Source organism: Strix aluco, chromosome 9 (genome assembly GCF_031877795.1).
Source record: "Strix aluco isolate bStrAlu1 chromosome 9, bStrAlu1.hap1, whole genome shotgun sequence".
NCBI lineage: Eukaryota > Metazoa > Chordata > Aves > Strigiformes > Strigidae > Strix > Strix aluco.
This window is the reverse complement of record NC_133939.1, coordinates 20,481,195-20,500,181: the sequence shown is the minus strand read 5'-3', so window position 1 is coordinate 20,500,181 and position 18,987 is coordinate 20,481,195. Positions and strand designations below refer to the sequence as shown.

At 43.5% G+C, this 18,987-nt stretch overlaps 1 protein-coding gene across 3 annotated transcripts in view; it reads right to left on the bottom strand.

Annotated features, from left to right (window-relative positions):
* DIS3L2 (DIS3 like 3'-5' exoribonuclease 2) overlaps window positions 1-18,987 on the bottom strand; it is a 193,088-nt gene that overhangs the window by 67,228 nt on the left and 106,873 nt on the right. For all 3 annotated transcript variants that reach the window (XM_074834087.1, XM_074834088.1, XM_074834089.1), the window contains 2 exons: window positions 10,928-11,040; window positions 3,599-3,706 (listed from right to left, as the gene is read on the bottom strand). In XM_074834087.1, coding sequence (XP_074690188.1) covers window positions 3,599-3,706; window positions 10,928-11,040 — 221 coding nt within the window. The remainder of the gene's footprint in view (window positions 1-3,598; window positions 3,707-10,927; window positions 11,041-18,987) is intronic.

The following is an 18,987-nucleotide window of genomic DNA, read 5'->3' as shown; positions in this document are numbered from 1 at the left end:
GAGAAGCACTTTCCTCAGTCCCAAGGTTAATGCTGACAGCCAGCTCTGAGGCTACATGGTGCTTTCTGCCACTGGCTTCCAAGAGCTCTCTCTGTCCCTTGCAAGAGGCAACAAACCGGATTTCCACTCTGCTGTCTGAACTTGAAGCTTTCAACAAAACCTCATTTTTCTGCTTGCTTAGAAAAGCCCAAATATTTCAGAACTCTGCTCGCTTCCTTTTAAGATGAGAGATGCAGCGTATTGGGCCCCCAGAATATAACCAGAATGTCAAATCTCAGGCAGGTCATATTCAGGGCAAAGCATCAGGACAAGCAGCCCATTACTAGCAGATATTAAACTTCCTTTATTTCTTCGTTTCCTCAATTCCTTTTTTTGTTCTTGGTCTCTGAAAGGCAACCAAGCAGTGTGATGCAAAGTGCCCAATTTCCATTCCTGCAGTGGCTCTAACAGGTGTAAACTGGACAGTGAGAACCCTGAGAGATCTCTTATTAACGTACCCAATAAACACCTTCTCACCAAGACTACCTGGATGCATTAAACAGATGTCACGTAGGCAAGGAATGGAGTTTGGACGTATCCTTGTGTGTAGTGAGCAGAGCTGCCACACTCAGCCTTGCTGTGGCAGGCTAACTTAACTCTACCCACCGTCCAAGTATTTCCTGGAAATGCCCTCCATCTCTGCCTTCAGCAGCCATCCAAGGGGACTTTGGGTAACCACAGCCTTGCTTCCCTGGTTTGGAAACCCCACCAGACTAATGGGCAAGCTCCACTTCTGCAGGGAAAGCCGCGCAAGGCTGGCTGGCCCACGTACCAGTGGCTGATGGATGGGCAAACCAGTGCAGAGGAGTAACATTTGGGGGTTGTGAGCTAGGACTTGGAGATTACAATGAGTAGCCCACAAGACCGGTGTGCAAGGTCTCCCCCGCACAGCAAACCTGGTGCACCCACACTCCAGACAGAGTACCAGTATCTGAGACATTTCTAGGGTTAAGGCTTCCCCCAGCTCTGGCTGCTTTTGAGAAAAAGCTGTAATCCCCAGCACATCATGTGACGTCAGTGTGGCTCAGCTCTAACCCTCCCATTAGCAGAGTCCCTGGTGGTACAGGTCTCTTTGACGGTGTGACATAGCTATGGAGGAGGCTGAGGACCTTCTCCATGCAAGGCAGTGTCCGTATCACATCCTGGCTGACAACAACAGTTTTGAGCCTGGAAGACACACTGTTTGTATAGGTTGTTTCAGACTGAAGCAATTTTTCTTTCTCACTGGTAGAAGGATCCACCAGGGCTGCGCTTCAAACATCAGCAGCCAATAACTTAAAAAGAAGAGTTGCATCGTTTGTTTTCAAATATCTTTCTGTTGACTGCATCCCAACAAGAACATGCTACATTGTTCCTATAAACGCCCAGCTCTGCTTCTGAAGAACAGCACAGATGAACAATATGGTTAACGCCTCTGTCCTTGGAAAGTCATTTCAGATACATCATGTCACACTATCCCACTGGAGTCCATGGAGCTATGTGGAGTGCTGTTCAGGCCACATTTTGTTACACTCAATGAAAACTAGAAGAGAAAAACTCCAGAACTCAAAAGCAATAGAAACAAGAAAGTGCCTGTCTCCCAGAAAGGCCTAAGCCTGGCATTATCTTTCTAAAAGAAACAAGAATTAAAAATCCCAATAACTTATCAATAGTCACATGCAAGTGAGGAATCTGCATGGCTTTTCCTTGGGAGATGCATTAGCTCTAGACTTACTTGCTTTGGAACAGTGGGAGCACAGAGCAGCTCTCACCTCCAGTAGTGCTGTTGAGCACTGCTTTGCAAGCTCAAGGCTACGATACTGCTGTGCACACCGGGTGCAATGAAGTGCTCTTTGGCCTCATGCATCCCTCACTGAGGAATGTCCTGTCCTCAATGTCAGTGTTCTCAAGGCTCTCCATCACCAGCTAAGGTTCAAAGGCTGTGGTGGGGCCTTTGACTCACCTCCCTTTCACCCAGCAGAGCCTGGGAGAGCATGTGATCCTGTTTACACTGAGATTAGGCTATAGTAACACCTAGAAATACAGGAGACACATTCTGTCCCAACTCAGAGATAAGCTCTTACAAGAATGCCCTGCTAGGCAAAAGCCCTACAACCACTTTTCCTCCTGGAAGGAGTAAATTCTTCTCTGGCCTTCACCTGATATTCAAATCAAGTGACCTTGATTAAGACTGCAGTTCTGCAAGGCCTCCTCAGAGAAACCAGTTTGCTGAGATGGCTGTAGGCAGTCTGCTTTCCATGGGGCAACATGGTCATGGCCCAGATCACTGCTCCTCCAGAGATCAGCTCCCTGAGCAGGCATAAGGCAGATGCTGCAGCTCCTCTATTTTCTCACTGGTCAGACAGGGTTGGTCTGAACATGGTTTGAAAAGCAAATAACATATATATTGCAGGGCACAAGAGACAAGATTTAATTAAAGGCTTATTTTAATTAAGACTTGACCATTAGCTGTTCAAAGACCACTCAGAGTCAATAAAAGGCCCACCAAGGAGATACTATTAGAAGGCCTCATGAGTAATCATGCTGTCGCTATAGGAAGTGGAACTCTTTTCACAACAAACAAATAAAACCCACTGCAGTGCCAGAGCAAGGACTCGCTGGAGAAACACAGATATTGGACTGCAACGATATTTTGCTAAAGCACAAAACAAAATTCAGTATTCTTTAGAGCAACATGGACAATAATAAGAAAGTAAAATTAATCTTTGTGAAAAATCACCAAATTGGCACAAGAAATACTCACCACAGAGAGAGTTGTGCATGAGCACAACACTGGTTAAAAAGAAGTAATTCTGAATACAAAAAGTGTACTTAGCATAGATCAGAGGGTCCTCTAGTAGTGGCAGTCTTTAGCCCTCCTCGATCAGCGAGGGGACCCTGCGATCACCAAAGAGGAGATTGTTAGGGTTGCAAAGAGTGTGGGAGAGGAACAGGGAGAGGAATGAAGGCCTGAGGACAGCTGTCAGGCAGCTGAAGGCAGCTCGCTGCACTGACAGACAGCCTCCACAACTGCTCCCTGGAAATAACGCATGCAGAGGATGGAGCTGTGTCCTTGCTGAAGAGCTATCACGCTTTATTTGGATCGATGTAATTTGTAGCTCTGAAGAAGAATGAAATAGTCTTTACCAGAGAGGCCACAGAGGGATATTGCCCGAATCCACTGCGCTGCACAACTGCTTATGAGCACAAGGCAGGACTGGAGTCAGGGGAACATCTTGTCCCACCCAAAGCATTAGCTCTGAATTGCTGCTGGAGGTAAGACATTAAAGGGATGGGTGACCTGTCAAGGAGCAGGAAATTCTCCGTTCCTGAGATTTATACAAATATTGTTCCTTTCCCCACCATGTTGTGAGATTATTCCAACTGGAAGTTCCATGGTATCTCATCAAGTAAGACAAGATACAGGGGCAGTTCTAGATCCTCCAGTATTGTTCACCAAGTCCCTTGCTATCCACCTGGGTGTTAAGAGATGGCATTTTTACCACTCTGTTTGCAGGAGTAGGGGCTGGCCACCGAGGGAGGACTGATTAGCAGGATGACTGCCTGCTACTTGAGGTACCTTGCCTTCTGGAGTCACCTTCCACATCACAGAGAACGTCAGCCTATCTCGCATGGGATTGAGACTGCATAACTCCTCACAGAGCAGCTTGGGAAGCATCGGGATCACCTGGAAGAGAAGAGAGCCTTGGTGAGATATGGGCTTTTAGCAGAGACCTGTCTGTGGCCAAGCTTCCCTGACTAGTTGGTAAAAGAAGGTTCAACAATGCACAAAAGGAGAAAATGTGTTAAACCTTCAGGATCACATTCTCTGTGGCAGGAGCGGCTACGTCATAGCTCTGGGATGCATCGCTCATGCCAGAGCTACATCACACGATGAACAGCATGCTGGCACAGAATGAGTAAGTAAACCAAATCCTCTGAAATGAGAGGAAGTCAGACACTGCTACAGCCACCAACACACACATCAGCCCCGTCTCTCAATGAGACCAGAAGGAGCTGTCAGTCTCCACCCTGAGAATCATTCCCAGAGCTCCCCTCCGAGGAATGGAATGAGCATCCTGGAGCATCCTGCATCCTTGGTTATGCAAACACTTTACTCTGCAGCTTTTAAGGTCACAGTTTGCTCTGTTTTCCACTTCTTTCCCACTGCCATTTTGGCCCTGGGAAGAATGAGAAAGGCTCAGCACATCAAGAAACTTGATGCTGAAGAAACAAGGTCCTGGCAGTCAGGAACTGAAGAGCTTGGATTTGGGAATTGTGTTTCTTGCTTTGTCCCCAAATACTGTGTAACCAGGCAAGTAATGCAAGTCTGCTTCCTGCAAACCATAAATGAAACCTCCCATGCATCACATAAGTGGTGTGTGGCTTTAATAAGATTGAGCCATGCAGAAACACATAGATGTTGGTGAGATAAACAAAAGCACCAGTTTTATGACTGGTGTTTGCAAACAGAGGGAGAACAATTATCATTTTACTATACTCAACTCTGAACAAAATGTCAGCCAACAGAAATTTCTGGCAGGGATTTTTTAACCTGTGTCCTAATTCCTTACAACTAATCAATAATTCTGCTGCTGAACACTGCATTACCAAACCACTCACCTGACTACAGCAACAAAGCAAAAGCTTTGGAACATATTCACACTAGAGCAAACCTGAGCAGCTCCAAGTGTTTCTACCATCCCTGAGTTATTTCCCAGGTGAAGTCTGCAGCAAAGATAACATTTAGCAGTTGTTTAATGAAGCAAAAATTAGAGTTTCACATTCTTATTTCCCTTCTCATTATTTACCTTTGTGAAGAAGAAGTAACTGCCCTCAAAAAAGAACCACATTATTTCTCTTGTTTATTTTGAGTGGCAATGTGGGCTGGTGCATTCCAGAAAAACACAGAGAGAAATGCTCTACTTGGTTGCCATAAAATATTTTAGCTATTTAATTTAGTTCATGTTTTGATTGCTCTGTGTGCCACCTGTAAACATAGGACCAGCAGGAAGCTGACTGGCATGCAAACCCCAGCTCTTTCAAACTCTGTGACACCTATTTGGTGATTTCAGAGATAACTTTTTCTACCTGGATGCCAGGGGAACAACTGTTCCTCAAAACAGTAAGAAAATAAGTCTCAGGTGTCCATTTTCTACTCAAGTGCACAGACTTCATATTTACCTTTTGCTTTGAAGGAAAGACTCTTAAAATATTTAATCACATTTGTGGTTTGGCACCAGACAATGGCTATAAATCCATTCTAATTGCAGTGCATATTAATGCCAAAAGGTTAACTGTACAGTCTGTGACTGTCAAGGAGTCACTTACAACATGAATCAGCAGCACTGGTTCAGCTGGAAGGTCACAAGGGCACAGATTATGATAAGCTGTTTCCCGCAACACAAAGGCCGTCAACTGTGTTATTCCAGTTGTGAACAGTATGTTAACAATACTGGTACATTCATAACTCACAGATCCAGTACGTGAGCTCTGCCATGCTGCCTGGAAGGACCCACATCACAAGGTTATAAATTTAGCACGAGCGGTGCCAACCCATACCAGAAAGGAGAGAAAATAGCTTTATAGACTATCGGAAATCCCTGCCTGCCTAAGATCGCCCATGACCACCGTGAGACCCTGAAGTTCAGGCCACAGAGAACAAAGTGCCTGTAATTTAATAAAAGCTTCCATGCCCTTTTCCACCCAAATGAAAAGCTGCAGTTACTAGCTTTTCTCCCTCTACCCCACCCCGTGATTGATTATCTGATAATGGTCTGTACCTATTGAATATTTCTGTGCCTTAGCACATCCTCTTTCCCTTCACATCTCCTGCAGCAATAACAGTCTGCTAGAAGAATGCCTACACGAAACATGAAAGCCCATCCACGAAGAATAGCCTGAACAAAACAACAGGATGCTTGTTTTAAGTGTACTTGAGCAGGATTAATATCTGACTCAAGAGGCTATAATTCTATGGAAGGGCTTTCAATGATGTGAAACACAAGCAAAGCTTTAACTCAGATCATAATTACAGCACTAAACACTCACCAAGCAATTAGCTGTAACAAGCCTACTGTTAAATAGGGAAGCATCAACTCGCACTACCCTTGTTTTACAGGACAGAAACTTTACGCAAAGTAACTTAACCCATGCCATGGAGGAAGCCTCACAGGAGAGCAAGAATCGAATCAACCTTTTCCTGTGCTCAGCAAATACATACATAACATAGGACAATGTGACCTTGCATTGAAGGTATTTCAATTTTATCTACTGTGCTGAATTAAAATAAGAAATCTGTTTTCAACTTCATGACAGTCTTGGCTAACTGCATCCCTCTGCTTTAACATCACGATTCCTCTTCAGATGATACATGGAGAATAAACCAACTGTCACAAAGCACAGAAATTTAAGTCATAAATACACATTTCCTTTTTTCCTTAACATGATATAGTCACAGGCTGAAAGGATTCTTAGTAGTTGCAAGCCCAGCATTTAACATACAAAGATGTCTCAATTGTGTCACACTTAGAGAGCCAGATGTTTCAGGAGTTATCCTGGGGGCTGTCCAGAAGGAACTTTTGCAATAGCATTATCTCCACCTCTTTCTGAAGGAGATGCAGGATGAGAGGAGATTTCCCTAAGTACATCTTTAATGCCCAGATTTTCAAGATATCAGGGTTGCATAGCATCACCTCAAATAATCCAGAGGTTGCCTGGTATCTTTTAAATGCTTTGCCCTTCCAGTGACTGTCTGCCAAGAGACAGCAGTGTCTGCCAGCTGCCCTGCAGAGTGCCACGGCACGCAGAAATCCGGCTAGCTGAAACACTGCCGAGGGATATCACCTCCAGCGTGAAGTGGTTTCCTTAGCAAATCGCTCAGGATATGCCCATGTTGGGCATCACATCATTCAGCTTGATTTTACTGCAGGTGGAAGTAGTCACCTGGTCTTATACAGGGATCATAAAGCTGGAACAGGGGGTTGTATAAATGTAGTTTAATCTAGAAATGTAGTTAGAGAGATCCAGCAGGGCCAGGGAAAAAACTTTCACAATGAAAAGAAGGACTTAGAGCCCCTAGGAAAACCTTTCTAATGAATGTAACATAGAAACCAAGGCTGAAGAAAGGCTTGGGTGGTGAGACCTTGTCTACTTTTCACCCGCCTCTATCAGTTAGACTAATAAAAGACATCATCTCTCCCCACAAGCCCAGCAGGGCCCAAGAGATCCTGCAAAGGGCACTTCTTTGAGTGAAAGGCAAGTGAAAGGCTGATATTCACAATGATCGCAGCTGTGGGTCTGCATTTCAAATCAAATCACAGACAGAGGATTTGTCTCTCCCTATTTCTAAGTCCTAAATGCGAAATCTCCAGTGCTGCCACATGCAGCTTGAGACTTAGTGCTCCAGCACTGCCTGACAGCCCCCCTCCACACTATCGGCTCTCCCTGCAGGCAGCCACACGTCCCAGTGCACCAAAGCGGTGGGCAGCAAGGGGAAAACCAAAATAGAAGAAGGCACTGCCACGGCTGGGGGGTTTCCTACACATCATTGTCCCAGTATTATAAACCCATGGACCTGTAACCATGGCTGGCCGCAGTGCTTAGCAGCTGGCTCCTCTGCATGGTGGATTCGCTTTGGACACGGGAAGATCTAACCTCCTGCTTGTGAGAGCCCTTGGTTTGGTTTTGTTCTGCCTCTTCAGCTAATAAAGTGTTTCCAAAAACCAAATGTGAGTTTCCAGCCTCGGACTCATTCCTAGGGAGCCGGGCAGTGGGAGGGAGCACACACATACTGGGATGATAAAACTCCCGGTTCCCTTTAAAATCAGAAACATCTGCTGCAGCCAGGACTGACTCACCAGCCGGGTTCAGAGCGGGTTAGCCAGGGCAGCTCTCATCAATGGACGCGCTGTAGCAGCTTTTCAAGGAACGGAAGGGGAAAGTCAGTCAACCAAAGGGAAAAGGGAACAAACTCTAGTTAAGAAAAACCCCTTATTTTCACAAAGTCACATGGACAGCTTTGCTCCCTTCAAACAACCCCGTTCTGCTGGTGTCCTGCTTTGGCTGACCGCTCAGGCCTGGTTCAGTTGGTTACAACCACCGCTGACTCTGGGGTGACCCCTTCTCCCACTGCCAGTCTGATTATTAACGGAGAGTTTCCATCAGCTGCTCTCCTCAGAGCTGGGAGGAGGATGCCGAGGTCCAACAATTGGGTGGGCTCAGCAAGCCTCTTGCTTACACACTGAAAGACACTCAAAGGAAATAGGCAATTTGTTTATGAGCCAAGATTTCTGCTCAAGACTTGTATCAACACTTCCATGAATTCAGATTTTGAGCAACTCTTTGTTACTCGGCCTGAGATTATCAAAATATCAACACCCTGACAACCTGCTGGTGTCAAAAGTGAATGTCTTGAAGTCCTTGGACTCAACGTGAAGATAGACTTACAGTTCCAATCTTTGATCTCCAGTATAAAATAGGACCAATAAAATATTATAGGGATTTATGTCTGACCTCTCACTCAAGCTGCTTCACACCTAAAATAACACTATAATATGTGCCAAAAAAGAGGAAACTGTTTAGGTTTTCTTGCTTCTTAAAACCCGATACACTCTTATTTCAAAAACTTTTGACTTTTATTAAATAGACTGCTAGCAATTACACAATAACTCCCCTTTTGGATACATGGTTCAGGAAAATTAAATATGTGGCTTTATTTAACTTCTTTGGGAGGATTAGGATGGTGCTAACCGCTAGCAGAATCACAGCTGTCTTAGGAAACAGCTCCATCAAAGGAAAGCATATTTTCTACAAGAGTCATGCTACCATCTTGTTTCAGACAGCCTGGCTGCTTTCCTTTGCCCATCCCCTCTATCCTTTTCATCTCTTGCAATTAAAATATTGACCATTCCATCATCTAACCTAGTTTGCACTCTTAAAATATATTTTCTGCAGGGCAGAAGTGTGGGTAAAACACTAATCCTGACTGCTGGGCCAAGGTAGTTGAAGAGCAATTGAAGATTATGGACAACAGATAACTTATGTTGGCATTGCACAGGACTGACCGGTAGTGCAGGGGGAAAAAAGCGCTTTCAAAGAAAATTCAATTAGATTTTGAATTCAACTAGATTTTAATGAAAAATGTCTCTTTTCTATATAAAAATTTTCCTTCTCCCTTTAAAAAAATCACATGTCTTCAAACCACAGTATTTTGACTTGGAAATACTGCCACAACATCTTCCTGGACTACAGTTTTGCTGCCCTGCAGTGACATCCCCCTGGGCCAGCCCACATCTCCCATGGTGAGCTATGGCCAGTGAGTCATCCATCAGAGGGGGAAGCAGAGCATCGCAGAAGCCAAGGGTTTGTCACTGGAGAGACTGTAGGACTGGGAAGACTCTGGTGCCAGAACTGCTGTTTCCATGAGATACGCGTTGCTTCCCACTCCCAGAGAACAGCAAGCCACTGGTAACTGGTGTTTCCTGGTGTGGCCACTCCTTGGTCCCACACTGCAGCACCTCTCTGCTGTTGCTCTCACCACCACCAACCCAGCTTGGACACTTCTGCACTGCTATCATGGCTATTCCACACAACCCATACCCACAGAGACCTAAAATCCATCAGAGTCACTGAGACCCCCTGAAGCTGGGCCTTGCTATTTCTACCCAAGGAAAGTTACAGAACAGCTACTAAAGGTTAACAGCTTGATGTCAAATCACTAATTTGATTTCAATAGTGTAAAATAAACCATTTTATCATCTGGAAAGTGTGGAGAGGACACAGTAAGCTATTGGAACAAGCATCATTACAAGACCCTCCCCGGATAGCAACCCTGGGAACATCCAGGAAGGGAGGGGAAGAATCACTCCTAATCCTAAGTAGCAAGTAGGATCTGTTTATTTATTTTACAAAAGATGCCCTGTCATCCCGGAAAGGGCTGCGGAGCGAGACAAGGACTTCAGCCTGACTGAATGGGAGTGTGGGGAGAGGCACACAGATTAATCTGCTCCTATGAGACTGCCTCAACACTCCTCTTCGTGCAGCTGACACCTCAAGCCAACACAGGATGCTAAAAGCCAAGATTCCCAGCTTCCCTGCACGCACAGTGCTGGCGGTATCTGATGAGCTAGGAAGTGTTTCTGCACATACAACTGAAAATGAGACAGCCACAGACAAAACCTGGATGTTTCTTTTCCGATAACATTAAACTTGAACCTGTTAATTTTTAAAGTTTAGAAGTCAACTTTAAACTTGAGTACTAAAATCTGTACAATTTCAAATATTTTTTCACTGCATGATGAAAGAATACCATTTCTCCAGTATGTGGGATACCCAGATAAAATAAGAGTGTGAACCTTCTGTTGTACCTCAAGATGTGAGATTGCACAAGGTGTTTTACACCCTACTCTGCTATGCATCCGCTTCTAGGAGGGATTAGCCAGTACTACCGCACTGAAGACAGAGACAAAACTCTTCACCTCCACCGTCACATCTGCAAATTTCAAGCTCCCAACAGCAAAGCAGATGAGCCAGCTTGGGTCTGTCAGGCTTATCTCAGGTCAGCACGGTGCAAACATACCTATGGAGCTTAGGGGCCTGAACTAGCTCCGGATCAGCAGAGTCCTGTTCACACAGAGCTGCTCCTGAGCTGGCAAGCCCTGGCACACTCAGGTCTCTGTCCACAAACACAGGATCACAAACTGCTGCTTCACCCTGTGCTCTCTCCATAAGCTCCGAGGTAGTCAGCAGCTATGTTAGCATATGTCTGCACCAGTTTACTTATTTTTGTAGATTTACTGCAATAATAGCCAGATTTTGATTGTGGGCATCTGAAAATGAACCTTTAAAATTAAGTCGTGGTAAATAGAAGATACAGTTGTCAGATGAAAAAAGCAAAAGTTGTCCTTACCTTCTGCACTAGATAGACACTAGTTGCTCTTTCACTCGCTATCTTATCCAGTGCTGTTTCTTCCAGTACAAAGTAGCTCACATCCGCGATGTGAACACCCACTTCGAAGTTCCCTGAAATTGCACAAGGAAGTCAGTAGGCTGCAAGTAGAAATGAACTGCTGACATATTTAACTCTGACCCCTCTCCCCCTCACCCAGTGCTACGATAACCTTTTTGCTTTATGCTTAGATCTCACAAAAATGATACTTCTTTCCACCTCTTCCATCTGAGATGAAAACTGTGGTCTCTCAGGACCACAACATATGAGTGAGTACACATTTGAGTGAATCCTCAAGCACAGTGGTGGATACGTGAAAACCCTTAAAAACCATGTGGATAAGTCTGTCCAACTAGGAGCTTGTAATAGTGAGCCCAGTCCTCATTCCTTTGCTGTCAAATAACAGTAAGCAACAAAGAGGGGACCCCACCTTACAAGCACACAGGCAACGCAGGGCACCATTTCCCAGGTATGGAGCAGCCAGTCACACAGGCTTTTGGGTTCTCAGAGCTGCACTTGCTTCCACTTCACCCTGGTTGAGCCCAGATTGCTGCTGGTGACGTGGGAAGTCTTCAGTGACTTTGGATCAGGCTATGCAGAAGTGCAGCTTTCCACAAGCAGAATATTCCCACTGTTATCCTGCCTTCCCTTCGGATTAGGCTTTTTGGACTTTAATTAGAGTCCAGTCTAGAAGTATCTCAATTCAAAAGTTAGGCTAGAAAGGAATACTACTGAGGTTTAACATGAGGTTTCGGCAATAATTCGGATTTGGAAGTAGTGATCATCCTCAGCTTTGGAAGTAATTAGTAGCTTGGTCCAAGAAATTCTGGTTTGCTAATCCTCAAAGAAGCCTGTTGACCTTTGTTTTTTCTGGAAGGACTTGGCTAGATTTGAGGTGCTTATTTGTAGAATAGTTCTAAGTGCAGCGGGTTCCTAATTATAACATGTGGTTCTTTAGAGGAATTCACTAACTTCTTGGTATCTATAAATATTTTTTCTTTCCTTAATTTTTTTAAAAAGACAACATAATAAGATACCACACTGGTGACAATCCTGTTTGTTTATACGCCTTGCAAAGAATATTATCAAAGCCCTTCTCTAGAGTGTCACATTTTTGAAGGATAAATGGTTCATAGCTGCCATCATTACGCAGTACATCTGCCTGTGTGCCCTTCTGATGGGTACTGGTGCTAGATTTCAGCACAGTGAGAATGGAAATGTATACAGGTGGAGAGGAAGTGTGAGAAGGTTCAAGCACGTATTAGGAGAGTCACCCAGCCCACCGTGCCTCCAGCTGGGAGTTCAGATAAGTGAGCACCAACCTGCCCTGTGCGACTGTGTGAATTTGTAACAATTTTAACTTTATTAAGCCATGTTCACACAGCACTTTGAGTACATAAAGCATTATCTTGCTTTTTGAGCTGCTTTTGTACACTTGACAGAGCACAGATGTAAAGGCAGCAGAAACGCACGTGGAAGATGGGAGCGCTGAGGTTTAGCTTTGTCCACATAACCTACAGTCACTGGAGGGTCCTGCAGAGAGTAAATATGATGGCAGCAGGGACAGAGGGCAATAATCCCATCGCACACCAAGGGACAAATTCCACCACTCATTAGGAAGCTGGGAGAAAAGACTGCAGATTAAATGGTTCACCTCAGAAAGCTGCCTACAGCTGTGTTGTGATATTATCACATGCCTTGAAAGCTGCTCTACATGGATTAGGCATCCAAGCCTGAAACTACTTAGACAGTAAGTCTTAGACCAACAGTTCAACCAACAAGTTTAATATTACATGCACTCAAAGCCAACACACTCAGAAAGTAAAAAAATATTGAATACTTTGAAGTCAATATTGTAATGTATTGACCCTGCAGGCAAATATTGACTAAAGGAAAAGGAGAGGGGGTCATTACATCATGCCTTTAATCGTACTTTAATTCAATATGTGCACTGTTACATACATGAACTTTTTGTCCTCAGTAGAAAATCGACAAACCAAGAAAGATCTCATTGCATGAGATAATAAAACATGGAGTCAGCCAACGAAAACACATTGAGCGGAGTTAAATTTCATTCAGGTTTCCCACCAGAGCTTCTAAAAGTCGGGGTCAGCATGAGCCCCCTGCTTTTGAACTTTTAATGGAAATTCTATCTAAATATTTTCTTACATACATTGACATAATGCAAACTGGCAGCTCTTGGGTTTGCCTTGCTCAAGTATGAATCACCCTATCTCCCTCACCCCCAACAAATTCAGACCAAGAGAACTTGAAGATACAGCACAGCGATCAACCAATCTGATTTCTCTCAAATCACTGCTTTTGAATGTGTTGGACAAAATAAAAGCCTATGCCTGCACAGAAATACCTGCCTACTGCTCTCTCCTGGTTTATTTGCTAATTAAAATGAAGGAGCTTTGTGGATAGAGAAATACTATTCACTAGGATTCCCTTCCAGGTCCACAAATAGTTTTCCTAGTCTCATTAATTTTTATGACAAAGTCACAAAAGGAACATTTCACATTGTAAGTCTTGTGTTATTTCCCAAGGAAAAAAGAAAATGTGACCCAAATGAAAGGAAAAGAGTTAAACCGGCACTCATTTATTGAAAAAGTGTTGTCAGAGAGAGCAAAGGGGGAAAGGGTGGACACCACATGGACCACACACCACAGGCTGCTTACACATGGTCTACTCCACCTTCATTTTGATGAAGAAATCTACTTTTCCAGCAAATAGAGGCTTCAAATCTTGGCATATAGCTCTCCATCGTCATAGACTTTATACCCTAAATTTCTTACAGAAACAAGTACTTTACAAACCACAGACTTGCTTCACCCCAGATTTAAAATTCTCCTACAGTGAAGCTAAAGCTGTACAACAACCCTTAAAAATAGGTATATACTACCAGTTTAATGATTATGTTTTTAAAAAAGAAATTTATATAAGAATGTACAGGATGCTTCATATGCTGATTAAGCCAGATGCTTCATATGCTGATATTAAAGTAAGAGCTGAAGGGAGCATCTATTGCAATGAAAAATGCTGAAGGCACTTGGATGGCTTCTTTCACTCAGGATCTCTGGGATTTTTTCATTTAAAGTCATTTCATCTGAAAGTGGGTGCAAAATTGTCATCCCATTCAAACTCTACCACTACAAAGTTGCTATGTGGGAGACGTTCAGCAACAGGGAATGCAGTTTAGAATCAAGCAATGCATGTTTTATTAACCAGCTGTACCCTATTAGCTCCCCTCTGCAACTACAGAGGCATAGCAACAGAAACGGATGGGAAACAGGAGTATTATTTGAAATTACACTATGGCATTGCAAAACCCAATAATGAGGCCCTTTGCAAAGAGGAGCTCTCCTCCCGAGGTCTGCAAGTGGAAATACGGAAAGGGCTGGGCACTCAGCCACCAAAGCTCCTCTTGGGCCCAACGCTCTGTGCAAGAGGGACAGGATTTGTTGCCACCTTACTGCAAACAACACAGTTCAAATGCCCTTGCAGCACTGCACGAAGAGAAGACAGTTTCTCTTTTTGTTTACCATCATGTAGGCTACTGGAATGGCAGAATATAATGGACCTGTATTTCTCCAACTTTCTAGAAGCTTAGATCCCCTCTCAAAGCTTCCCAAGTGATAGAGCTATGAAAGGCAGCTCTCCCCCAGCACAATGCTGCACTAGCAGCAGTTCTGGAGAGGGTTTGTCTCCTTGATCTGAGTATCTGGTTTGTTTGAACCCACGCCAAAACCTTGTGTGTATAACACTGATATGATGCTAAAATCAAAGGAGAATGGTGGCACCTCACAGAAGAACAAAGAACAAGCTGTTTCTTTTTTTTTATTTTTTCACTGATGATCTCATTCCCTAAGACAAAACATTTCAAATAACTTTTTTTCTTCTTTATTGAGGAAAATTATAAACAAAAAAGGATTAGCAAGAAAGAGCTGGAAGAGAAGGAAAAGGCCCTTTCAGCCTGTAAATGCTTCACAAAAACTGCCAACCCAGCAAGTCGTATCAAGTATTTGCCCCAGGAATTAGAAAGTTGAATTGAATGCATTTGAACAGTATGCAAGGTAACACACTGGCAGCAAATCCATCTTCTCTGTCTTTAGCAACCCTAGTCAGTCCTAGCACAAATGCAGAGAGACAGACCAAGCAAGTTCACTTCATACCTTAGCATATGTGAATTTTAGGACCATCTAACTTAAAATGCAACTCTTCAAGGATAAAACAGCAGAAGGTAATTCCCTAGCATGCATACATGCTTCCCTTTATTTCCATCTCACCTTCAAGCATCATCATTCTCAGGAGAGAAGACAAACACTAGCAGGAGTGTTAAGTCAACTTAAAATCTAATACCAAGTTTTTGTGTATTAACCACTATTTCTCACACTGTCTTCACCCCTCAGGGAGATACAGAAGAGTTCAAAGCAGACTGCAAAGTGTTTGCTCTAACCAGAAAACAGCCAACTACCTACCTGTTGCCAGCAGTTCAAGGTAGTTGGCTGTTCCCTGGCTAGACCAAACGCTTGCAGCAAATAATTACAGCTCTTTCCCATTCCCCTGCCCTGTGGGTACTATGCTGCTGCTCTTATCTGCAAAGCAATATTTAGCACCTTGCAAAAGCATGAAAAACTTGCATAAAAAGGAAGAAATGAGGCCTTTAACCTACATGCACGTTTTGTTACTATTAGCAGTGCTACAGTAGAGCATGGGTTTTCATCAAGGCTGAGGTTCCCACACGTGATTGTGGGCAAACAACTGTAAGACACACAATGAAGGGTCTCAGTTACAGAAGGGCAGCCAGAGGGGCTGCAGACAGTAACAGGGGTGGACACAAAACAAATACAAGTTGCATCAAGGCAGAAAATGGCACTGAGACTTGGGGAAGTTGCTGGAAGTAGCTAGATGCCATCACAAAGACATGTGTCTTTAAATGAAGGACCTGATCCAAGCCCAAACATTTCTGTTTCTCTTTGGCATGCGTATGTACATCCATGGCCCGAGTGTTACAGAAGTATTCCTCTCGAGATAGAGAGAGAAGAAAAGAGAGAGAAAGAGAATGACTGAGTGGGAGAAAAGAGCAAGTGGGAAAGCAAAAAAAGAACAAAATGGAGAAGGGGAGAAGAGTTTAATATAAAAATAAAAGTGGAACCATGGAAAGAGCGAGTTATTTGCCTGCTCTGGAGCCTGAAGACAAAGGTGGGTGGCTTTAATTCTCAGTTGAGGTTACTTTTCCACTGCAGGAAGCCAAGCTATTGTTCAGAAAATCAGACAGTGTGTTTTATTTTACTTATTTTAAAATAACACGGAAAGTGCTTAAATTTTACTTGTGTGCCCTAGGGCCATTTTGCTTTTTGAAAGCCAGTGCAACTGAGCATAAATCCATTAACTTGTTTACCAGGAAACCAAATTTTTTAAATTATCACATGATGGTCCTTTAGCCAACCGAAATGCAACTAATTACACTTTTTTTTTTTTAAGCAAGTAGTAGCTTTTTCCTTTTCTAAAGGTCTCTTCCTTGACATAACCTCACAAAGAGACTCTGGCAAAAGGCATCAGAATCCTGTATCTCAAGAGAGCGGGACAAGTCCCTGAGGCAGAGAGCAGCAACTTTTCCATTCAAGCATAAATATGACTTTAGTAAATGTTGCAACAACTTCGAAAGAGGAAAACTGTCTGCCCAAACAAACACCGAGTATCTTTAAATAGTAATGATCCACAAAATACTATGTACTACCAGGCATTGTCTCTAGGAAAAGTCCCCATCAAAGCCTCTCTGCCACTGGTTTGCATGAAAAATGTCCCACAGAAACAGCCCACTGCACTCATCAGCCACAGAGAGACTTTAAGACCATCGGGAACAGCCTGACCAAGGTTTCAAGATATTTGAACTCTTCTTTGAACTTAGTCACCTTTTTTCTGCGTTTGTAGCACCTGGAGAGGTGGCCAAGGTGAGGCCCCCAACTTCCACAGGACAAAGAGAGAGGGAGCTGGCATCAGACTGCAAACAGCAAAAGGGCTGGGTGGGCCTGGGCTTTTGCTTTGCTTCTTAAATCACAATTAAAACCATTGCTTTCTTTCAACCTTTTAACTCTTTAGCCTTTACAGATCACAATTACATCCTTTCCTTCAGGACCTGGGCTGATGTAAAGACAACAAAAGCTGCCACTCTTCTCATTTAACCGCACAAACTCAGGAGCTGTGAGATGGCCTGAATCCTCATTGTTAGCAGAACAGAGATTGGCCCCAGTTATTCCGAAGTGAGAAAGAGGGTGAGATCACAGACGAAGGGAAAAGACTAAAAATAAAAACATCTTCAAATGTTAATTCTTCCCATACTGAAAGTCTTGGCACTGCCTGGATTTCTGGACGTATCTGAGAAACCACTGATAGGAATGGTGATGTTGCTAAGTGATGCTTTCAGCGGTCCTGAGAGAATAAGGAAATACTCCAAGAGCATTTCATAAAAATAAAGCATAACAGGTTTTTTGTTATTTTCTTTTCTTCTTCTTTATGTTAAAAGGTCAATGTGGGACATCAATGACTCCAAAATAAAGAATAACTCCTACCTGCTTTGTAGTGACTTTTAAGGCACTGTTTTACTCAACTACCCTGACCTTTGGCCATTTTGTCTCTGGCATCAACTGAATGTTATGGAGACAACTACAATCTTACAAAACAATTTGGGATTGGGTCCAGATAAGGTAAAAAACAAAACTCATGTGTTCATTAACTGCAATGAAGGACAAGTAAAGTTGAAAAGCAGAAAAACATACTAGAAAGGGAACATTTCCTAAGCAGAATATTTTCCAGAGTTTTCCATGAACCATCAACAATTCTTTAAATAGTTTCAGAATTATAAGGAGACTTTATCTATTAGTAAATTAAATGCTGAGGCAGGTCTTCCATGTGAATTGCATACAGTTTTTGTCTGCAGCAGCTAATAAATTCAGCAATGTCCTAAAACCACTTAATAGAATTTAAAAGCTACCTTTTATACCTCAGACAGAGCCAGGACACCTCCATAACATGGCACTTCACGCACCGTGCATTACAGAGCCCTGAGTTTTATCCACAAACCAGCACAAGCCAAATCAGTTAAGCACTGTTTCAAATACTTTGGCTAAAGTTAGCATTTAAAGCCCCCACAAGGAAGGTGCTCCCCAGCTCTGAAGGATATCCTCAGAGATGCCTCTTGGTAGCATGAGGCAATCCCAGGCTCTTGGAAGAGCAGTACGGCTGATCCTCCCCATGGGAGCATGGGGTAGATCGTCATGTTGATGGTGTTCTCCCAACTTCCAGCTCCCATCTAAGCTGGTGATCAATCAGAAGCCATGTCTCCAGAGCTCAAATCATAATCATGTTATTGAGGCAGAGAAACATAACACAAGAGTGTCCTGTCCTGTGGGTTGCCAGTGAAACCATGTCAGCTCTTCATCACCTTGTGACAGGGGATGCTGCCATCCAGAACACACCTACTGCCTACACCATTCCTGAAAACTACCTTCAAACCTGATGCAGTAACTCTGGAGGAGCATGAAAGAGCTCTTCTGCGTAAATGGTACCACTGCACCATTAAGCTGGATACTTACACAAGGAGGGAATTGTCCTGAGGGAAAAACACTGAATACTCAGGACAGAATTTACACAGCATGTACAAGATAAAACATTTAACTGCAGTCTGAAGGACACAGGGAATGATATCCACTAGAATAATCACACTGCATAAAGATTTGTTCACACTGCTGAGCAAGATACAAGCAGGAAAATATTGATGAAAGCAGGACACGAGTATTTTAATAGTAAAAGTCAGGCCAGAGCACAGGACAATGGGGGGCAGACAGTATAATGATGGAAAATGAAGAGAACGTGCCATTTCTTTGATATATCAAACATGCCCTGCATTGGCATACTGAGACACAATGGTTCCTTATGCAGCAATGCCTATGTTCCACCTTCTGCCCGTGCAGGTTTTCTCCACATTCCTATACTGGTACCTGTTTACACTGCAGAAG